The sequence below is a fragment of the Calypte anna genome, chromosome 3 (assembly GCF_003957555.1).
Source record: "Calypte anna isolate BGI_N300 chromosome 3, bCalAnn1_v1.p, whole genome shotgun sequence".
NCBI lineage: Eukaryota > Metazoa > Chordata > Aves > Apodiformes > Trochilidae > Calypte > Calypte anna.
Genome location: NC_044246.1, coordinates 2,901,149 through 2,923,697, shown reverse-complemented (window position 1 = coordinate 2,923,697; position 22,549 = coordinate 2,901,149). Strand labels below are relative to the sequence as shown.

The 22,549-nt window shown below is 41.6% G+C and overlaps 1 protein-coding gene across 1 annotated transcript in view; it reads left to right on the top strand.

Annotated features, from left to right (window-relative positions):
• Positions 1–20,746, top strand: part of WDR27 (WD repeat domain 27) — a 38,029-nt gene extending 17,283 nt beyond the window's left edge. Inside the window, 9 exon segments of the mRNA XM_030446677.1 lie at positions 2,455–2,544; positions 4,225–4,346; positions 5,755–5,888; positions 8,288–8,385; positions 8,756–8,877; positions 9,876–9,973; positions 17,891–17,993; positions 19,902–20,000; positions 20,729–20,746. Coding sequence (XP_030302537.1) covers positions 2,455–2,544; positions 4,225–4,346; positions 5,755–5,888; positions 8,288–8,385; positions 8,756–8,877; positions 9,876–9,973; positions 17,891–17,993; positions 19,902–20,000; positions 20,729–20,746 — 884 coding nt within the window.
• The last annotated feature ends 1,803 nt before the right edge of the window (positions 20,747–22,549 follow it).

The window sequence follows — 22,549 nt, the reverse complement described above, 5'->3', positions numbered from 1 at the left end:
TCCGGATATTCAACTTGAACCTCCTGTGCTCCAATTTACACCCATTACCCCTTGTCCTATCACTGGTCACCACTGAGAAGAGCCTAACTCCATCTCCCTGACACTCACCCCTTACATATTTGAAAACATTGATGAGGTCACCCCTCAGTCTCCTTTTCTCCAAACTAAAGAGACCCAGCTCCCTCAGCCTTTCCTCATAAGGGAGATGTTCCACCCCCTTAATCATCTTAGTAGCTCTGCGCTGGACTCTTTCAAGCACTTCCCTGTCCTTCTTGAACTGAGGGGCCCAGAACTGGACACAATACTCCAGATGCAGCCTCACCAATGCAGAATAGAGGGGGAGGAGAACCTCTCTTGACCTACTAACCACACCCTTTCTAATGCACCCCAGGATGCCATTGGCCTTCTTGGCCACAAGGGCACATTGCTGGCTCATGGTCATCTTCTTGTCTACCAGGACCCCCAGGTCTCTTTCACCTACACTGCTCTCCAGCAGGTCAGCCCCCAACCTATACTGGGCCATCGTGTTGTTCTTCCCCAAATGCAAAACTCTACACTTCCCCTTGTTGAATTTCATCATGTTTCTCTCTGCCCAACTTTCCTGCCCAACTGTCTAAGTCTCTCTGAATGGCAGCACAGCCTTCTGGTGTGTCAGCCACTCCTCCCAGCTTAGTGTCATCAGCAAACTTGCTGAGGGTACATTCTATACCCTCATCCAAGTCGTTGATGAAGATATTGAACAACACCGGTCCCAGTACCGACCCCTGAGGGACTCCACTAGTCACACACCTCCAATCAGATTCTGCCCCATTGACTACAACTCTCTGACTCCTTCCTTGAATTCCTTTAATTTCCTTCCTTTCTCTCACTGTGATCTTGTTTTACCTTCCCTTTTTTTTTTTTTTTCCCATTGGTTCATTTATCTACTCTTTATTTAATTTTTTTATGGAAAGTTTTCTAGCAAATAATAAAATTTCACAAATCATTGCCATTAGGTACATTTATATAATCCTGCATTTTCTACCCTTGCTGTTTCCCAGTACAAATAAAAAAATCTGACTGTGCTTGGGTGCTTTTTAGGACAACCTTATCAAGGAAATGTATACTCACCAGAATTACCAATGTATGGATTTTTTTGCTAATAAGAGGTGAATTGACTTTAAGACATCAACAAATGACCATAAGGATATAATTTATTGCTAAAATTCTGTACTTAATTTTATCGTTTTAATTGTTTTTTATTGTTTTTATTGTTTTTTTTAATTTTTTTTTTGTGAGGAGTTAACTTCTTCTTGTGATGAATAACTGTGCTGGGAATGTCAGGACAAAAAATTAACTGGATACAGATTCCTACCCAATCCTTCAATGGGAGTTTGGGATGTTCATACAAAAGGTGTTAAACACCTGAAATGAGCACCTGGTGTGTGTGTCATGCATGGGATTTTTATTATTAAAAGAATCATAGAATCCTAAAACTGGCTGGGTTGGAAGGGAGCTCAGAGATCATCAAGTCCAACCCTTGATCCACTCCTGCTGCAGTTCCCAGCCCATGGCACTCAGTGCCACATCCAGGCTCTTTGGAAAGATCTCCAGACACGGAGAATCCACTACTTCCCTGGGCAGCCCATTCCAATGCCTGATCACCCTCTCCAGAAAGAAATTCTTTCTCATCTCCAACCTAAACCTCCCCTGGCACAACTTGAGACCTTTTGTGCCCTCTTGTCTTGCTGAGAGTTGCCTGGGAAAAGAGCCCAACCCCCCCCTGGCTCCAACCTCCTTTCAGGGAGTTGGAGAGAGTGATGAGATCTCCCCTGAGCCTCCTCTTCTCCAGCCTCAACACCCCCAGCTCCCTCAGCCCTTCCTCACAGCACTTGTGCTGGATCCCTTCACAGCCTCCTTGCTCTTCTCTGGACCTGCTCCAGCACCTCCATCTCCTTCCTGAACTTCCTGAGGGGCCCAGAACTGGACACAGGACTCAAGCTGTGGCCTCCCCAGAGCTGAGCACAGGGGCAGAATCCCTTCCCTGGACTTGCTGGCCACGCTATTCCTGAGCCAGCCCAGGATGCCATTGGCCTTCTTGGCCACCTGGGCACACTGCTGGCTCATGGTCACCTTCCTGTCAATCCAGAATCCCAGGTCCCTTTCTGTCTGGCTGCTCTCCAACCACTCTGTGCCCAGCCTGGAGCTCCCCATGGGGTTGTTGTGGCCAAAGTGCAGGACCCGGCACTTGGCCGTGTTGAACCTCATCCCGTTGGGATCATCCCAACTCTCCAGTCTGTCCAGGTCCCTCTGCAGAGCCCTCCTGCCTTCCAGCTGATCCACACTCCCCCCCAGCTTAGTGTCATCTGTGAATTTGCTGATGATGGACTCAATCCATGTTAATTAATCAATGTTAAGTACATGTTGCTTTCAAATATAAATTGTTAAACCTTTTTTTTTTTTTCTTTTAAACAGGAGATGGAGAGATGCTGGCTTGTGGCCTGGCTGACACAACTCTGTTAGTTTTCAATTCCAATCTCACTGATACATGTAATGTTTTTTCAGGTAAATTTCTGAGTCTCATCAGTAAAAAAAAAAAAAAGAGTTTAACTTAAAATGGAAAAATAATAAAATTATTCTACTTACATCACCCTGGGAAGATTGCAGGGGGAGATCATACTGCTGGGCCAAGGTGTAAAAGTTCTTTTCCTGAGTAGTTAATTTGGTTCTAGACTTAAACTGCCTCAGGTTTTCCCATTATTTGCTTTTCTAGGAGGTAAATATAAATCTATAAATGATATACTGCAAGGTTCATTGCTTCTCTCTATTACAATAATAAAACAGAAATAATACAGACAATATATTGTAATGGCATTGCAGCAATATATTTTCATAGATATTAGCACAAAAATTGGCTGGGAATTAAAATATCTTGGTTTTGAGCCTTTTTATAGGTCTGTGTTGCCACAGCTGATCTGCATTGCTGACAGAAATTCAGTAATCTTGGAATTTAAAGCAATCTTGGGGTTTTTTTTATATATAAAATTTCATTGACTAAGGAGAAACTGTGCACAAGAGGGCAGCAGCAGAACTTTGAATGCTTTAAGGGTAAATGACATTTCAGCTGGATAGATTAGAACAGGATGGGCCAAAGGTTCTTAGGTTTTTAAGATTCTTTTTTCATCTTTTTTTTTTTTTTATAAGCCCTGATATAATTTTAGGACAAGTTTGATTTTAGCTACTGGGTGAAGTTTCTTGCTTTTTTAATTTTTGTTTTCAACTGTGTGACACCAAACGGGAGAGGTTTTTTACTGTGGCAGCTTTTTGCAATTAACTGGAAATGATGCTACTTTAAACTGAGATTTTTGATAATTTTTAATCTAATGAGACAGTCCTGCAAAAGCTTTGTGGCAAGATGCTCATTGTATTTTTACCTAAAATAGGTAGCTCAGTAGTAGAAAGCTAATGAATAAAATAAAGCATTATAAATACTTGCAAGGAGGTTTCCAGAGCATATTTTGGGATTATTTTAATCCCTTTTAGTCAGTGTTTAATGAGAAAAAACAGAATTACACTTCTTAGAAGCAAGAGCTGCTATTAATGCCAACAATCTGAGGTGCTTTTAATTCAGTTTTGTGTGAAGACAGAAATTTTTGGTATTTCTGTGACAGTCAAGATGCCTGAAGGTGGTTTTGCTGTTAACTTGAAGGCAAATTGTTTTATGTTTCATATAGGTTTAGAATTGTTTCATGGTTTTATTTCAATAGGAGTTGCAGAAAATTTAAGTAATTTTTTTAGGATTTGAGTGTCTGTCAAAGCCAAATCTATTTGTTATAATAAATTCATATTATACTCTGAATGTATAGAATATATTATATTAATTTATATAATACACTATGAATTATAATACATTCAGATTATAATACAGTTATATACAATTATGGACAATGGCTAACAAATGCATGAGATTTCAGCTAGAAGAACTTAGACATCATTTCTTGACTTATTTCTTTGACATAATTTTGATTATCCCTGAGAGTTTTCCATGGGTTTTGGTGGGGGAAAAAAAAATGAAGTAACTGGTTTGCTGCAAGAGGTTTTAATCCAACTATTTGAAGCCTGTATTTAAAGTTTTTTATTGTTGTGTGCTAAATATTTTAATCTTAAAACACTGTGATTAACTCTGAAGAAATGTATAAACTCAAGAAATGGGTTTAATGACATTTCCATGATTATTTTTATCAGGTCATGATGGTGCAGTTAGCTCTGTTGGCTGGAGTCATGACAAGAAGTGGATAATTTCTGCCTCAGAAGACAGAACTGTCAGGATCTGGTCAATCTGCAGTAATGAACCTGCCCTAATTCTGGTAATTAGAGACTTTTAGGTTCACAAGGGACATTGTTTTGTACTTTCATTTACTTCCATTTCATTTACAGGCTGGAGAGTTGGGCAGAGAGAAACATGATGAAATTCAACAAGGGGAAGTGTAGAGTTTTGCATTTGGGGAAGAACAACACGATGGCCCAGTATAGGTTGGGGGCTGACCTGCTGGAGAGCAGTGTAGGTGAAAGAGACCTGGGGGTCCTGGTAGACAAGAGGATGACCATGAGCCAGCAATGTGCCCTTGTGGCCAAGAAGGCCAATGGCATCCTGGGGTGCATTAGAAAAGGTGTGGTTAGTAGGTCAAGAGAGGTTCTCCTCCCCCTCTATTCTGCATTGGTGAGGCCGCACCTGGAGTATTGTGTCCAGTTCTGGGCCCCTCAGTTCAAGAAGGACAGGGAAGTGCTTGAAAGAGTCCAGCGCAGAGCTACTAAGATGATTAAGGGAGTGGAACATCTCCCTTATGAGGAAAGGCTGAGGGAGCTGGGTCTCTTTAGTTTGGAGAAAAGGAGACTGAGGGGTGACCTCATCAATGTTTTCAAATATGTAAGGGGTGAGTGTCAGGGAGATGGAGTTAGGCTCTTCTCAGTGGTGACCAGTGATAGGACAAGGGGTAATGGGTGTAAATTGGAGCACAGGAGGTTCAAGTTGAATATCCGGAAAAATTTTTTTCCTGTAAGGGTGACAGAGCCCTGGAACAGGCTGCCCAGGGGGTCGTGGAGTCTCCTTCACTGGAGACATTCAAAACCCGCCTGGACACGTTCCTATGCGAAGTGCTCTAGGTGGCCCTGCTCTGGCAGGGGGGGTTGGACTAGATGATCTTTCGAGGTCCCTTCCAACCCCAAGGATTCTATGATTCTATGATTCTATGATTCCATTTTAACAGAACAGCCTGATTTTTTTTTTAATTTTTTTTTTTTAAAGCTGCTGAGTGGTGGTGATTCCAACTGATCCCATGCCCTGAGTGGTGATTAGTGTTTAAATTAGGTTTTTATTATGATAATTTAGGAAAAGAAAAAGAAAAAAAAAGTTGAAAAAAAGCCTTGAGCATGTCTGGAAGCTTTGGTTTTATTATCTGCTCTCTGTAATCTCTTTTCATCAGCTCTCCTTGACTTTGTGGTCTCTTCCCCAGCTCAAATGAAAACTTAGAGTATGGATTAAATGATATCTTTAATATCTTTTGATATTAAATTGATATCTATCAGTTGACTTGACTGCCAACTAATTTAAGTTAGAATTAAACCTTTGTTTTGAGATTAATAGATAATAAAATGAGGAAGGGCTGCTACCTCATGACATGATCCTGATAACAGAGCCTGTGCCTTGATGCCAGGAATCTCAGAACAAACTCATTATCTTGGAACCCCCTCTCAATAATTTATTTTTCATTTCAGGGCAAAGAAATGTTCCCTAAAAGTGTACGTTTTGCCCAGTTTTTTTTTATGGATGCATTTATATTGCTGTGTTGTGGAGCTGAATTCCATCTCTTGAGTCTGAACCTGGACACAACCAAGGATGAGCTCAAAAGGTGAGTGGGATTTCTCATTAACAAATCAATTAAAGTACCTGCAGTTTGATCATGGATATTTTTGGGGTGGTGAGGTGAGCTGGGGGGCAAGAATATTACAGAATTAAAAAAAAAATTAAATAAAATTTGTAAAAAAAAAATCAAAAGATAATTATAAAAATATTTTGGTTTGGCATGGTAGGAAATCTAATTGAAGTAAAAAGTATTTTAGTAATATTAGTAAAAAGTATATGAAGGATATCTATTATGTGGTTCCTTCTTTCTGACTTGTAATCAAATATTTTATTAAATGTCTGCAACTTTTTCAGTTGTTTTCACTTATTGGAACTAAAAGAGCCCTTTTATCCTTGTAAAAGGATCCTTACAAAAGGATTGTGACTTTCTCTGCTCTTCATTTGCTCTCAGTTTTTCAGGTCAATATGTGTATAGAAGACCTTATTACATTTGTATATCAATATTTAGTCAAAATAGCATTTAAAAAAAATAATCTTAAAGAGGTATTTTTCTTTGATATTAGAATTTCAGATTTTGAGTGGGAGGCCAGAGAGAATTAAGGTTACAACACTAAGATCTATTAGCTGATAATGTGGAATTATGTCACTTTTTAAAAATATACTTTTTAAAGAATAGAAATTCCTGATGGTGCAAGTTCTGATGAGGAACTCCTGAAACTGATAAATTAACTGTGGGTTTCAGTCACCTGAAATTGGTTTCACAATTCATCCACCATCACTTGTGATTCTTTACATACTGTTTCTGGTCAAAATTCTGTTGTGTGTCCATAATATTTTAGTCCCATACTCTGTTTGACATGGGAATAAAAGAAATGGACTGGAAAATTAAATACAAGGAAACACAAATTTCCTTTTGGATTTTAAGGTATATGGATTTTAAAGTATAAACTGAAATATAGCCACAAGAACTCTGTAATATCTTTATTCCATGATCTGATTACTTGGCTCCTGTGTTGCCTGTTAATTTTTTTGTTTATAGAAGTGTTATTAAAGCAATAAAAACCTAAATTGTGTCAATTTTAACCTCCAAGAGGCAAGAACTGATGTTCAGTGGGTGTTCACAATATTTGGCTGAATTTTAGTGACTTGCACTTCCAGTTAAATGTCTATGATGTGCTGAATGTCTGGTCTGAAATACACCAAAATTCCTCATTTCTCACTGCCCCTATGATCACCATGTGAAATGTTTTACTGAAAATAGAATCATAGAATCCTAGAACTGGCTGGGTTGGAAGGGACCTCAGAGATCATCAAGTCCAACCCTTGATCCACTCCCGCTGCAGTTCCCAGCCCATGGCACTCAGTGCCACATCCAGGCTCTTTGGAAAGATCTCCAGACACGGAGAATCCACTACTTCCCTGGGCAGCCCATTCCAATGCCTGAGCACCCTCTCCAGAAAGAAATTCTTTCTCATCTCCAACCTAAACCTCCCCTGGCACAACTTGAGACCTTTTGTGCCCTCTTGTCTTGCTGAGAGTTGCCTGGGAAAAGAGCCCAACCCCCCCCTGGCTCCAACCTCCTTTCAGGGAGTTGGAGAGAGTGATGAGGTCTCCCCTGAGCCTCCTCTTCTCCAGCCTCAACACCCCCAGCTCCCTCAGCCCTTCCTCACAGCACTTGTGCTGGATCCCTTCACAGCCTCCTTGCTCTTCTCTGGACCTGCTCCAGCACCTCAATCTCCTTCCTGAACTTCCTGAGGGGCCCAGAACTGGACACAGGACTCAAGCTGTGGCCTCCCCAGAGCTGAGCCCAGGGGCAGAATCCCTTCCCTGGACCTGCTGGCCACGCTGTTCCTGAGCCAGCCCAGGATGCCATTGGCCTTCTTGGCCACCTGGGCACACTGCTGGCTCATGGTCACCTTCCTGTCACTCCAGACTCCCAGGTCCCTCTCTGTCTGGCTGCTCTCCAACCACTCTGTGCCCAGCCTGGAGCTCCCCATGGGGTTGTTGTGGCCAAAGTGCAGGACCCGGCACTTGGAATGTTGAACCTCATCCCGTTGGGATCATCCCAACTCTCCAGTCTGTCCAGGTCCCTCTGCAGAGCCCTCCTGTATAGTGCTATTTCTGCTTTATAATCACAGGTACTTCATTTTTATTGTTTTTCTTTGCTCCATTTGCTATACATAGAGGTTTATTTTATTTTAGTTGATGGAAGATTCTCTCTTAAATGAATATTGTGCTGCTTTCATCCTCATGACGGCTTTTTTCCCAGACTATTAATAGAGGTTAACAACCAGTAAAAGGTCTTTGCCTTTATTTTTCATAATGAAAGCAAGCATTTTTGTTTGCTTTTTGTTTCCAGTGGGAATTTCCTGGTGGCCACAAATGACAACTTCTTCCATTAACACTACCATTAGTCTGAGATTTTAATTAATTTTTTTTTTTCAGATACAAACAGAGGAGTGTTTGCAAATTGGTTCAGAAATTTTCTATGGCTTCTACAGTGGAGATCACCAGCCTTTCAGCAGTCAATGATTTCTACTCTTGTATCCTTGGGTTTTTTTACTTTCTTCACAGTTCTTTCAGCTTAGTGGCAGGGATAAACTTCAGTAAAGTAATTAGCATCAAATTCTTTTTTTTTTTTTTCTATTAGAGTAAAAATGTTGGGTTTTGATTTTATTTTTTTTTGTGTATGTGTTTGGTTGTTTTTTGGTTGCTTGGTGTTTTTTTTACTACTGAACATCATCCTTGGACATCAATTTGACTGTAAGAAATAACAAATATTATAATAAATTTGGATTACAAGACTTGCTGCTCCTCATCAAGCCATCTATACATGGTTTATCTGGTTTCCTGTCTCTCTGGATGCTTTTGTTCCTTTAGATGAGTTTAACTTTAACACAGAGCCCTGTACAGATGTTGTCCTCACAGCTGGCAGCAACAGAGCCTTGGAAGTTTTTGACCTCAATGCAGGCTGCAGCACAGCAGTGATCCCAGAAATTCACCCTAAATCAGCTCATCAGATCTGCCAGAATAAGGTACACAGTTATTAACTTCTAGTACCACTAGAACTGCATTTAAAAAAAAAATATAGTTATAAAAAGGTTTTTTTATATGTTGGGAAGGATGGGCAAGTCCCTAGGTTTGTGTGATAAAGGTGTCAGGCTGATAGTGCAGCTCAGCAGGAACTTTTCCTGATGTAAACCAATAAAGCTGAATCTGAAGTAATTTGATTTATTTTAGAACTTCAGAAACAGCACAAAAAAATGAAAAAAAACACTTCATCCTTTTTATTATTTTTTATTATTATTTTTAATTTCACATGCAGATTGCTCTGAAAGTTTGGAGGTCTTACAATGCCCTACATGCTGGCATTCCTACTCTCTTATGTTTGGTTGAATATGGTTCTTCATTCCCAGTTGGAAATTCTTTGCTCCTGTGGGTTTAAAACAGTTCCTTATTACTACTTCTGTGTAACTCCTTGTGGGTTTTCCTCTGAATTGTGATCTGGTAAAACACTTAAAATTGTGCTCACTATTTTAGGACTATTTGTAGCACACATGAGCTGCAAGTTCTGGATTTTCTTTTTGCTGGGTCAGCTCAGTGGTTTCAATTTATTCAATCAAGCAAAATGTGAAGCTGTGGGCAAGCAGTCATGGGACAAAAGCTACTTGTGGTATAGAAAAGAAAATTGACCATTTGGGGGGATAATTATAGATCAAGTTTCTATTTTTTTTTTTCTGTTATACAACATTAATACTTTAAAGAAGTCAATGGGAAAATTACACCTCAACCATTTTGTTACAGTTGTACAGCTCAACGTTGTTAAATATAACTCATTGCATTTGCATGGAGGTGATAGGATATTTTACAGATAAAAAAAAAACAAACCTGCAGAAATCTGTGTAAATTGCATCCTGTTTAAAGTGTTGGAATGCAATTAATCCTCAGCATCAACTCTTGGACTCCAACTTTTCCTCTATTTCTTTTCTATTTCTTTTATTGCTCCAACTCTCCTTGATTTCATGTTTTCCAGGGCTCAGCATTCAGCTCTCAGCAGCCTGGAGCTTACAACCTTTTCATGACCACAGCTGCAGGTGATGGCATCAAGCTGTGGGATTTAAGAACCCTGAGGTAAGGCTGGTTAAATACCCCAGAATAATAATTAAAAAGTCATGTTTTATCTTTATTCAGAGTTGTCATATGTGTTGTGAGAGATGTTAATTCTATGACCTCAGTGCCTGGCAGGGTCATGGAACAGATCATCCTCAGTGCAATCACACAGCACCTGCAGGATGGGCAAGGGATCAGACCCAGCCAGCACGGGGTTAGGAAGGGCAGGTCCTGCCTGACCAACCTGAGCTCCTTTTATGATCGGGTGACTGCCTAGTGGATGAGGGGAAGGCTGTGGATGTGGTTTACCTGGACTTCAGCAAGGCCTTTGACACCGTCTCCCACAGCATCCTCCTGAAAAAGCTGTCAGCCCCCAGCTTGGACAGGGGCACTCTGTGCTGGGTTAGGAACTGGCTGGAGGGCCGGGCCCAGAGAGTGGTGCTGAACGGGGCTGCATCAAAATGGCGGCTGTGGTGTCCCCCAGGGATCAGTGTTGGGCCCAGTGCTGTTCAATATCTTTATTGATGATTTAGATGAGGGGATTGAGTCCATCATCAGCACATTTGCAGATGACACTAAGCTGGGGGGAGTGTGGATCAGCTGGAAGGCAGGAGGGCTCTGCAGAGGGACCTGGACAGACTGGAGAGTTGGGATGATCCCAACGGGATGAGGTTCAACATTCCAAGTGCCGGGTCCTGCACTTTGGCCACAACAACCCCATGGGGAGCTCCAGGCTGGGCACAGAGTGGTTGGAGAGCAGCCAGACAGAGAGGGACCTGGGAGTCTGGATTGCCAGGAAGGTGACCATGAGCCAGCAGTGTGCCCAGGTGGCCAAGAAGGCCAATGGCATCCTGGGCTGGCTCAGGAAGAGCGTGGCCAGCAGGTCCAGGGAAGGGATTCTGCCCCTGTGCTCAGCTCTGGGGAGGCCACAGCTTGAGTCCTGTGTCCAGTTCTGGGCCCCTCAGGAAGTTCAGGAAAGAGATTGAGGTGCTGGAGCAGGTCCAAAGGAGGGCAACCAGGCTGGTGAAAGGACTCGAGCACAGACCCTATGAGGAGAGGCTGAGGGAGCTGGGGTTGTTCAGCCTAAAGAAGAGGAGGCTCAGGGGAGACCTCATCACTCTCTCCAACTCCCTGAAAGGAGGTTGGAGCCAGGTGGGTGTTGGTCTCTTTTGACAAAAGACTTTCAACAAGACAAGAGGGCATGGTTTTAAGTTGTGCCAGGGGAAGTTCGGCTTAGATATTAGAAAGCATTTCTTTCTGGAGAGGGTGATCAGGCATTGGAATGGGCTGCCCAGGGAAGTAGTGGATTCTCCGTGTCTGGAGATATTTCAAAAGAGACTGGATGTGGCACTCAGTGCCATGGTCTAGCAACCACAACGGTGGTTCAAGGGTTGGACTCAATGATTTCTGAGGTCCCTTCCAGCCCAGCCAATTCTATGATTCTATGATTCTATGTGCCTGCAGAAATTTGGGTGTGGAGTCAGATCTGAAGTCAGTCCTCAAAAGCAGAAAATTCAAGGCTATTGGGTTTATTATTAAGAAAATAGAACATTAATTCCTCAGTTGTAGTTACTTATGTGGAAGCCATTTCATGGTCAAGATTTATCACCTATACATGAAGCTAATGTTGGTTCCAGCATCTCATTACTCCTCTAAGAGGTAAATTTTAGGGTACAGCATTTTAAAAAAATGGAAATGTAATTCTAACAGTGTTATTACAGATTGTGTGCGTAGTGCTGTAAATTTGCATCAGACATTCTCAAATGGAGAAAAAAAATGCTGCATTTTTTTCTATAAAGCTTTCAGTGTTGTACTTGGGAAAGTTGGAGGCCAAAGGGTGAGAGTGGCAGTGGGGGAACATTGCTCAGGGATATTTGAGGCAGTTTCTGTGGTTCAGGCAAAAAAAAAAAAGTTTTAAAAGAAATAGAGTTTTGGGAAGGAGGATATTTCAGTTTTAAAGAATAATTTCATATTGGCCTTTTGTTCATGTAAGCAGATAGTTACTGAAAGTTGTAATGTAATTTTTCTAGCACTGTATTTTCTTCTAAGGTAATGCTTAATGATCCTTTAATTTATATCCATTCCTATGCTAAGGATAAATTAAACCTATAGGGGGCATATATGTTCTTGCCAAAAGCATTGCTGTGTTACCCACGCTATTGAATGTCAGAAAGTAATGAAACCAGAGACTGCTGGGCTTGGAATTTGTTCCCTTCTTATGTTTTTCTAATAAACTGCTCAAGCTGTGCTGCTGAAGAGTAATGAAAAAGTAGAAAGCTTTTCACAGATCACTTATCTGTTCCTCTGTTTCTAAACACTAAGATAGAAGCAGAGCAGGTGAATGGTAAAATAGTTAAAGTGTAAAATCTGGGGAATCAATTAAATGGATATGTTCTGGGGAAAAGGGAATAATTTATGTGTGTTCTTGCTCTATATTTAATTTGGCAAAGTGAGTATATTCCAGTGATCACTGAGTTCTGGTAGCCAGGCTTCAAAAAAGGTAGCTGAAGTCCTTAATGTTAATTAATTTAAGGTTGTTTCATGTGTTTATGTGCATGTTTGTTACACAGTCATCAATGGTAACAACTCTGGTGGAGAAAAAAGAGAAAAAAAATCATTATTTTTCCTTTGCTTGTAACTTTTTTTGGGGGAAAAACCCCTCTAATTTTTAAAAATGAAATCCTCTCTCATTGTTCAGACCAGAGATTGAGTTTTCTGCAGTTTAAAATCTGTTCTTGAGCTCTCATAAAGAAAACTTCACTTTTTCCTAATGTACTCAGCAGGTGTTTTTCACATAGATGTGAACTGGCTTTTTTGGAAAGCCCTCCTTGAACCTGGAAAAAGTCCCCATTGAACTGTTAGGTCTACTCTACAGTTACACAGAGTAAAAACTTCTTTTTTCTTGCTCTTAGGTCTTGTCCAATCAACCCCAGTCCATCCCTTGCATGTTGGGTGCTTCCAGGAGAGCTCAATTCCTAAACAACCCATGAAGGGCCAGGACCTTGAATCTCTTGAACTTGTTAATTTGAGAAGTGGGTCCCTCAGCCATTCCTGTGTCCTGAATTCTCTCTGGAATGCCCCTTTTTATTTCAGCTTTGGGTTTGCCAAAATAGGGGTTTTTTTAGTGAAATTTTGTCCAGTGTCCACCACCTCATTTCTATTCTTTAGTGTTGTGGGTAGGAACCCAAACTGCAAGATCTCAGCTTTAATTCTTTGATTGGGTTGTAAATATTTGGATGCCCACAGTGAAAACTCTTTTGGGTTTATTTAATCTGCTTCTTGCCCTATTCATTGGGACTTTAATAACACTGGGAAGTATGAAATTCTGAGGAAGGAGGAAAAAAATCCCTCCAGTGTGGTTTTCCTTAAAGCTGCAGCTGAAAGCATAGGAAATAATTTTCAGAGTAGCTGTAGATTTTCCCTGGGACTCTTGGTTGTTTCTTTTATTCATGCTCTTTGATATTTTTATTAGGATTCTGACATGCATTCCTCATGCTCAGGTTCTTTTTTGATCTCTGCTTAGAGTAAATCTTCAGACATAATATCCTGGCCTGTAGCTTTATAGGTTTTGGATATATTGATATTTTTGCTCTGAGTTCCACAAGAATTTTTCCATCCAGTCTGTAGTATTTTATTTATTTCTTTATTTATTTGACGACTTAGACGAAGGGATTGAGTCCATCATCAGCAAATTCGCAGATGACACCAAGCTGGGAGGAAGTGTGGACCAACTCGAAGGCAGGAGGGCTCTGCAGAGGGACCTGGACAGACTAGAGAGCTGGGCCGATTCCTACGGGATGAGGTTCAACAAGGCCAAGTGCCGGGTCCTGCACTTTGGCCACAACAACCCCATGCAGCGCTACAGGCTGGGCACAGAGTGGTTGGAGAGCAGCCAGGCAGAAAGGGACCTGGGAGTCTGGATTGACAGGAAGGTGACCATGAGCCAGCAGTGTGCCCAGGTGGCCAAGAAGGCCAATGGCATCCTGGCCTGTATCAAAAACAGCGTCACCAGCAGGTCCAGGGAGGTGATTCTGCCCCTGTATTCAGCGCTGGTTAGGCCACACCTCGAGTCCTGTGTCCAGTTCTGGGCCCCTCAGTTTAAGAAGGATGTAGAGGTCCTGGAACAGGTCCAAAGGAGGGCAACCAGGCTGGTGAAGGGACTCGAGCACAGACCCTATGAGGAGAGGCTGAGAGAGCTGGGGCTGTTCAGCCTGAAGAAGAGGAGGCTCAGGGGAGACCTCATTGCTGTCTACAACTACCTGAAAGGAGGCTGTAGCGAGGTGGGAACTGGACTCTTTTCACAGACGACCTTCAACAAGACAAGAGGACACAGTCTTAAGTTGTGCCAGGGGAGGTTTAGGTTAGATATTAGAAAGAATTTCTTCACGGAGAGGGTGATCAGGCTATGGAATGGACTGCCCGGTGAGGTGGTAGATTCTCCGTCCCTGGAGACATTTAAAAAAAGACTGGATGTGGCACTCAGTGCCATGGTCTAGCAACTGCTCCGGTGGGTCAAGGGTTGGACTAGATGATCTCTGAGGTCCCTTCCAACCCTTCCATAATTCTATGATTCTATGATTTTTTGCCTTTTCCCAGTAAAAAAACCATTTAACTTTTCTTTTGTTCTTGAAGTTGGTGAGAGGATTTTGCAACAACTTCCATTTTTATCATCCTCACTGGTTAAAGCTGTGAATCTGTCTCCTTCATGACTGACCTGGAGGAATTCCAAGAGAGCTTCAGGCAGTGCCTGAAAATCTTCTGGGTTCCTCTAAGGGTGGTACAAGAAAAGGCATTTAAATTCCTGATGTTGTCAGCCAGGTGATCTTGCCAATAAATGAGGGGATCTTGGACACTGCAAACTTCTGCTTCATTTACTGTGAACTGCACAGGTTTGTAAAGCTTCTTCAGATGATTTTGAATTTTTTTTTTATACATTATATATATTTTATACATTATAAATACATTCTCCTCGTTTCTAACTGTAGCTAAAAAAAGCTCCAGATAATCCAAAATGCAGACTTGTGAAAAAAAAAAAAAGGCCCAAGGAGACCAGATGTTTCTGGAAGAACCACCCACTCTGGCTACTCTTCTCCCAGGTTAGGATGATGAGCTCTGAGGCTCTAAGTATACATGTTTTAGGGGAGGATAATGACTTTTGACCAACTTCCAAGATATTGTGAGAAGCAACTTAAGTCTTCTTGGAAAGAAAGTAAGAAAATAATGTCTGGGCTCCAATTTGGAAGTGGTGAAAAAAGGAGGAGGAGCAGTGGGAATCTGAATGAGAAGAACATTAAAGTTTCTTTCATTAAAGCTTCAGAATTACCAAGAAAGTGTCAGACAGACATTTAATGATCAGGAAGTACAAAAAGCTGGTGCATGTGTGCATTTTCTGAAGGTTTTTAGGTTTTTTTTATGATGAAGCATTGTAGATTCTTATTTGTCCAGGAGATGCAAGAAACTTCCCCATTCTGCCTCCTTCTCCTGTCTCTGGATGCATTTTCAAGGCATCACAACTGAAGTCAGTAATCCAGGAATGATCCATGGATATCTGTGCCTCTTGTCTCCACCAATTCATTTCAATCTTTTGGAAAAAGTCTGGACCAGAATGTCCTGTAGATTGCCCAGGTTAGATATATCAGCAAATACCAATAAATTAATCCTCCTGATGTACCAGTCCTGCCTGGTTTCAGTGTCTTGTTCATGACTGTGTAGGTGACACACACACATTTTCTGCATCCCAGTGATGTGAAACCAATGCACAGAAAGAATGTAGAAATTGAGCTTAATTAAATTAAATTTCCTTAGGATTTAAGGAAAATTCTGTTCCCTTACACAATGAATCTAAAAGACCCAAACAGGCAGACTTGGCTAAATACCAGGTGCTTTAATATGCTTATATGTCACTTAAATTTCAGTTTTAAGTTCTTTTCTGCTGCTCTGGATCCCTTCAATATGTCATTTCCTTCTGCTTGTAGATAAAATAATTCTCTTCATTAAAACATGCAGAAGAAAGGAAGTTTCATCTGTTATGTTAGGAAGAAACTATCAGTTCAAGGTGTTGCTCTCTTCACTTTGTTAAAATAATTTAGAATATTCACTAAGCAGGTTTAACACCAATCTGCAGTCCTGTACATGAATGCCCTCATCTTCCTGGCTACCTAATCCTGAGGAAAAAAATGTTTCTGCAGTGGTTTTTTGTTTCCCTTACACGATTCACCCCAGGAAATCAGGTTCTAGAATCACAGTTCTTGACAACCAGGGTTTTAATTAATCAGGGCGTTATCGCAGGGTATTAATCTTCAGCTCATGGAAAACATTTTTAAGTGGGGCAACTGCTCAGCTTTCAATTTAAATTCATTCCTTCCTTCAAACTGAATTCTTACAGAGAAGCAAGAAGTGATTTACAGTTGTAGGGTAGATTTGCCAGTTGGGAATATCATTGGGATATTGCTTTTCTTGAAACTGGAGGATCCAACAAGTCAGTGCATAGAGCAACACAGGTTAAATAGGTAGATTTGGGTGAAAGAAAAGAAAAAAATAATTATTTATGTTATGATTCCACACACTTAATCCTCATTTGATACTCAAAGGAGATTTCTAAAGCTTTGGGGAGCAAACTGGCATCACAACACCTTCTTCTTATCATAGAATCATAGAATCATAGAATTAGCTGGGTTGGAAGGGACCTCAGAGATCATCTAGTCCAACCCTTGACCCACCGGAGCAGTTGCTAGACCATGGCACTGAGTGCCACATCCAGTCTTTTTTTAAATGTCTCCAGGGACGGAGAATCTACCACCTCACCGGGCAGTCCATTCCATAGCCTGATCACCCTCTCCGTGAAGAAATTCTTTCTAATATCTAACCTAAACCTCCCCTGGCACAACTTAAGACTGTGTCCTCTTGTCTTGTTGAAGGTCGTCTGTGAAAAGAGTCCAGTTCCCACCTCGCTACAGCCTCCTTTCAGGGAGTTGTAGACAGCAATGAGGTCTCCCCTGAGCCTCCTCTTCTCCAGGCTGAACAGCCCCAGCTCCCTCAGCCTCTCCTCATAGGGCCTGTGCTTGAGTCCTTTCACCAGCCTGGTTGCCCTCCTTTGGACCTGTTCCAGGACCTCTACATCCTTCTTAAACTGAGGGGCCCAGAACTGGACACAGTACTCGAGGTGTGGCCTCACCAGAGCTGAGTACAGGGGAAGAATCACCTCCCTGGACCTGCTGGCCACGCTGTTTCTGATACAGGCCAGGATGCCATTGGCCTTCTTGGCCACCTGGGCACACTGCTGGCTCATGGTCACCTTCCTGTCAATCCAGACTCCCAGGTCCCTCTCTGTCTGGCTGCTCTCCAACCACTCTGTGCCCAGCCTGGAGCTCCCCATGGGGTTGTTGTGGCCAATGTGCAGGACCCGGCACTTGGAATGTTGAACCTCATCCCGTTGGGATCATCCCAACTCTCCAGTCTGTCCAGGTCCCTCTGCAGAGCCCTCCCGCCTTCGAGTTGGTCCACACTTCCTCCCAGCTTGGTGTCATCTGCAAATTTGCTGATGATGGACTCAATCCCTTCGTCTAAGTCGTCGATAAAGATATTAAACAGAACTGGGACTTGGGTTTTCCGTGCTGAGATGGTTAATTAGAGGTAGCTTAATGGGAGGCATCACAGCTCCTCCTTTCTAAATCCTAATGATATTTCTATCAAACAGACTGGGCCAAAGCATGGTTTTGAGCAATAGCCAGGTTGCTTTGTGTGTTAATTTTATTTTTACCCATTAATCGTCTTTAATTTTAATTTTCCGGGGTGATATTTACAACTTAATTCATGGCTCTGACTTGGTAAATTTGGATCCTGTGACAACTGGATGGGGACTTGAGCAGAACTTGATGAGCCTGGCAAGAAACCAGGTGGTTTTTAGGTGGTGTTAATAAGAGTGAAATCTCTCTGAAGGTGTGAACGGCGTTTCCAAGGGCACAGCAGCCGCTGCTATCCCTCTGGAATTGCAGTGTCTCCTTGTGGACAGTTTCTAGCCACTGGATCAGATGACAAATGTGTAAGTAATATTTTTTGCTTATCTCAGATTATGGAAGCTTTTTATGTTGTACACAAAGTACTCCTTGTTTGCATATTTCCAGGATTTGTCATAATGTTCATAACTGAGGTGTAAGTATACTTTATTTATATGTAGCAGTTACATGAGATTCCTGATCCATGTTCTTTCATTTTGCCTGAAATAGCCCTGATTGACCCACTGAATTCTACAATTTCTTTCTTTTGGCCTGAAATAGCCCTGATTGACCCACTGAATTCTCCATATTCTTTCATTTTGTCTGAAATAGCCCTGACTGACCCACTGAATTCTCCATGTTCTTAATTCTATATGCAATAGGAACTGTGTAGCAACTCCATGTTGATTTATTTAAGCTCCCAAATACTCTTTCATCACTGGTTTCTTATGTCCCAGTCAGTTGAATGCAAAATAAAAAAGTTTTCCAACTGTAATTAGAACTTCTCATAATTCAGGGTGTAACTTGTTTCTTCCTCTGGTAGGTTCTTTGTGTCAACTGCATGTAAGTTATTCCCCCTAGCATAGAATCCTAAATGGATTATTAACTTTCTGGGTACACACCTCATTTTAATTCAGCAATTATTGGCACAATGGGGTTTTTTTGGTGTTTGTGTGGGGGTGGCTGATGGATGATTTGTCACCTTGGACATTGGGCTGGGGTTTCTATGGTAAACATCATCTCAAAGCAGCTGGGGAGGAAAGCTCTTTGGCCTTCAAGGTTTTTCCAGGTGAGTTTAGACAAGAAAGCCAATGGCATCCTGGGCTGGCTCAGGAAGAGCGTGGCCAGCAGGTCCAGGGAAGGGATTCTGCCCCTGTGCTCAGCTCTGGGGAGGCCACAGCTTGAGTCCTGTGTCCAGTTCCGGGCCCCTCAGGAAGTTCAGGAAGGAGCTTGAGGTGCTGGAGCAGGTCCAGAGAAGAGCAAGGAGGCTGTGAAGGGATCCAGCACAAGTGCTGTGAGGAAGGGCTGAGGGAGCTGGGGGTGTTGAGGCTGGAGAAGAGGAGGCTCAGGGGAGACCTCATCACTCTCTCCAACTCCCTGAAAGGAGGTTGGAGCCAGGGGGGGGTTGGGCTCTTTTCCCAGGCAACTCTCAGCAAGACAAGAGGGCACAAAAGGTCTCAAGTTGTGCCAGGGGAGGTTTAGGTTGGAGATGAGAAAGAATTTCTTTCTGGAGAGGGTGATCAGGCATTGGAATGGGCTGCCCAGGGAAGTAGTGGATTCTCCGTGTCTGGAGATCTTTCCAAAGAGCCTGGATGTGGCACTGAGTGCCATGGGCTGGGAACTGCAGCGGGAGTGGATCAAGGGTTGGACTTGATGATCTCTGAGCTCCCTTCCAACCCAGCCAGTTCTAGGGTTCTAGGATTCTTCTGCCTGTTCAGTGATTTCCCCACTTCCAAAGGGGATGGACAGTGGTACAGCATCTTCAAAGAGCAGGATTTGCATCTTCCATGGTATAAACAGCTGGAAAGTGTTGTGGCATTCAGGATTTGGGAGGAACTTTTGATAAGAATGAATTCTCCCTGGTTTTATGAATTGCTCTTTCTTCAATGTGGAGGAGCCTGCAGGGCAGCTTTTTGGGCTTCTTGTGTGTCTCTCCCTTCCTTTTGGGAGAAAATCCTTAAACATAATTTAAAAGGGCCTTTTTTCACCTGCCCACTTCAAGTATATTTAATATTAGCCATTTGAAAGGAAAAAACACCATTTTGGTTTTTTTCTTCCATTTGAGCTAACTTGAGCTAAATTACCCTGAATTACAGCAATCAGTTCTTACATCTGTTCAGCTATTATGGAGCTTTCTGATTTACCTGTAGACTTCATCTTTAGTCCTCTACTATGACTTAGGGGGTTTAAAATTTCTTTAAAATAAAAATATTATCTTTTTTATTTTTTTTTAGGCTTACATATATGAAATGTGTTCAAGTACTTTTTCCCACAAACTGGGGGGACACACAGAATCTGTCACCAATGTCACTTTTAGTCCCTCATCTCCACAGGTAAGCCATTGGTTTTTGTTTTTTTTTCCTCTTTGTCATTAAAATATGCAAAATCTTCCCCCAAAACCTGCTTTTTACCACTCTTATTCACCTGCCAATATTCTGTGCAGCTGGAAGGCTCCAGTGGGTTTAATTTGTCAGTGCTAAAATGCACAAAGTGCTGCATCCTACAGGGAAAAATGCTCTAACTGCCTCCATGAAAACAACTATGAGCCTTTATTTGGTGAATATTGGGAAAATATCCACCTCTATCTACCTGAGTAGACTACTCCAAAAAAAAAAAAAAAAATTAGAGAGCAATAAGCAGAGAAATGGGAAGGGGCTCAGGCCTGAAAATTTTGAAAAGCAATTTTATTTTACATTAGTTTACATTTAATTTACATGATTTAATTTACATTTAATTTACATTAGCTGGGTCAGGATAAACAGTGAAATAGTTTTATCCCAAGGCTTTAAAAAACTATTGCTTTTGTGTTTTGAGCTTTCCAGATATTTATAGGTAAAAGATGCTCAAAAGAGGTGAGCATCAGTTTATGATGAGTCCTGGTTTTTAGCTGATCGTGAATCCTGGGCTTTGTTACCAGCATTAAATTAAATCAGTGATTTAATTATAGTGCAGCAATATAGAGACAGGAATTAATTCTCTAAGTTGGATCTTCAAAGCTACAGACTACTTTATCATGTGGATTATTTGTGTGCTATTTTGAATGTGACTTCTTTGTTTTTAGGTAGTGAAACTATATTGAAACCTTATACTTTTTACATTTATCTTAAAGAGATAGAAATGTTCAGTATATATATATATATATATTTAAAGGAATACACAGTAGCTCATCTTTACTTCCTTACCTCCTCAGTACTGACTGTACTTGCTACTCTTACAAAATATTTATGCTCTAAGTATAATTTCTTTACATTTGGGAGTGTTATTATCTTTACTCCTGCCATTTGTGAATAAAATGCAGTATTTCTGAGTTTAGCTACTGAATCATAGAATCCTAGAATTGGCTGGGTTGGAAGGGACCTCAGAGATCATCGAGTCCAAGAGAAGATAAGAGAAGAGAACAGAGATTTCTCAGCTGACAAAGGAACAAGCATTGCAGGAGGGGGAAAGGAAGAGAAGTTGGAAAAGAGTGTAGAGAAATAAAGATGGTTGGGAAAGAAGCAGTGGGGAGAACAGATAGGAAATTTCATGCTAGAAAAATGGCATTATTTAGCCAAGGGCCTAAGCATGCCAAAAATAGAGAAAATTCTCAGAACACTTAGAGAACCACCTGGTTCCTGATATTACAGGTGTTCTGCTCAAGTGAAGCAGCTCAGTTTGGCCAGGTCTGGGCTGGGATCAGGATAAATGTCAGATAAAGTTTATCTGTTGTTTGGCCAGGGCTTTGTTGGGTTTTGCTATTGCAGTTCCTGGGAACCCCTATTTTATCTTCAGTAGAATTTGTATTTGAGGTATTTCTTATAAGGGGAGGACCCTTCATGGAATATGCAGAGATCAGTAGGAATATTTTCAGTTTTATCTATTTTGGTATTATGTATCAGTATGCCAAGTGCTGTGAATGGAGGTTTTGGGGGAACTGAAGGAGTAGAATTGTCTTTTTAAAGATTTCTAGAATGCTTTCCTCTCAGTTTTGACTTAGGTCAGTCTGAGCCTCCCCAAAAACTTTCTTAGCTATGTAGGGAAATCTAATATTCCTTATGGATTAATCTTTAGAGGAATGATGGCAACTCTTGGATATGCTGCTCCAAAGTGATCCAGCAGTCTTACAGCTTCTTTAAGTTTCCACTTCTTCAAATGAAATAAGAAGCAAGGGGAAGGATTTGCTTTGTGGATACAATTCTTACAAGTTTGAGCTTATGCCATTAATAAATGTTTGGATAATTCCATGTCAAAATAGTTATACTTTACTTTATGTTCTCCTGGATGAAATAGTAGATTCCCAGAAGGCTAATTGTAGGATCTACTCTACACTTATATATAATACTATTCTATATATATATATATATTATATATATTATATATATAATATATATATATATATATTATATCTGTTCAATATCTTCATTGATGACTTGGATGAGGGGATTGAGTCCATCATCAGCAAGTTTGCTGATGACACCAAGCTGGGGAGAAGTGTTGATCAGCTGGAAGGCAGGAGGGCTCTGCAGAGGGACCTGGACAGACTGGAGAGTTGGGATGATCCCAACGGGATGAGGTTCAACATTCCAAGTGCCGGGTCCTGCACTTTGGCCACAACAACCCCATGGGGAGCTCCAGGCTGGGCACAGAGTGGTTGGAGAGCAGCCAGACAGAGAGGGACCTGGGAGTCTGGATTGCCAGGAAGGTGACCATGAGCCAGCAGTGTGCCCAGGTGGCCAAGAAGGCCAATGGCATCCTGGCATGTATCAGAAACAGCGTCACCAGCAGGTCCAAGGAGGTGATTCTGCCCCTATACTCAGCCCTGGTAAGGCCACACCTTGAGTACTGTGTTCAGTTCTGGGCCCCTCAGTTCAAGAAGGAGATTGAGGTCCTCAAACAGGTCCAA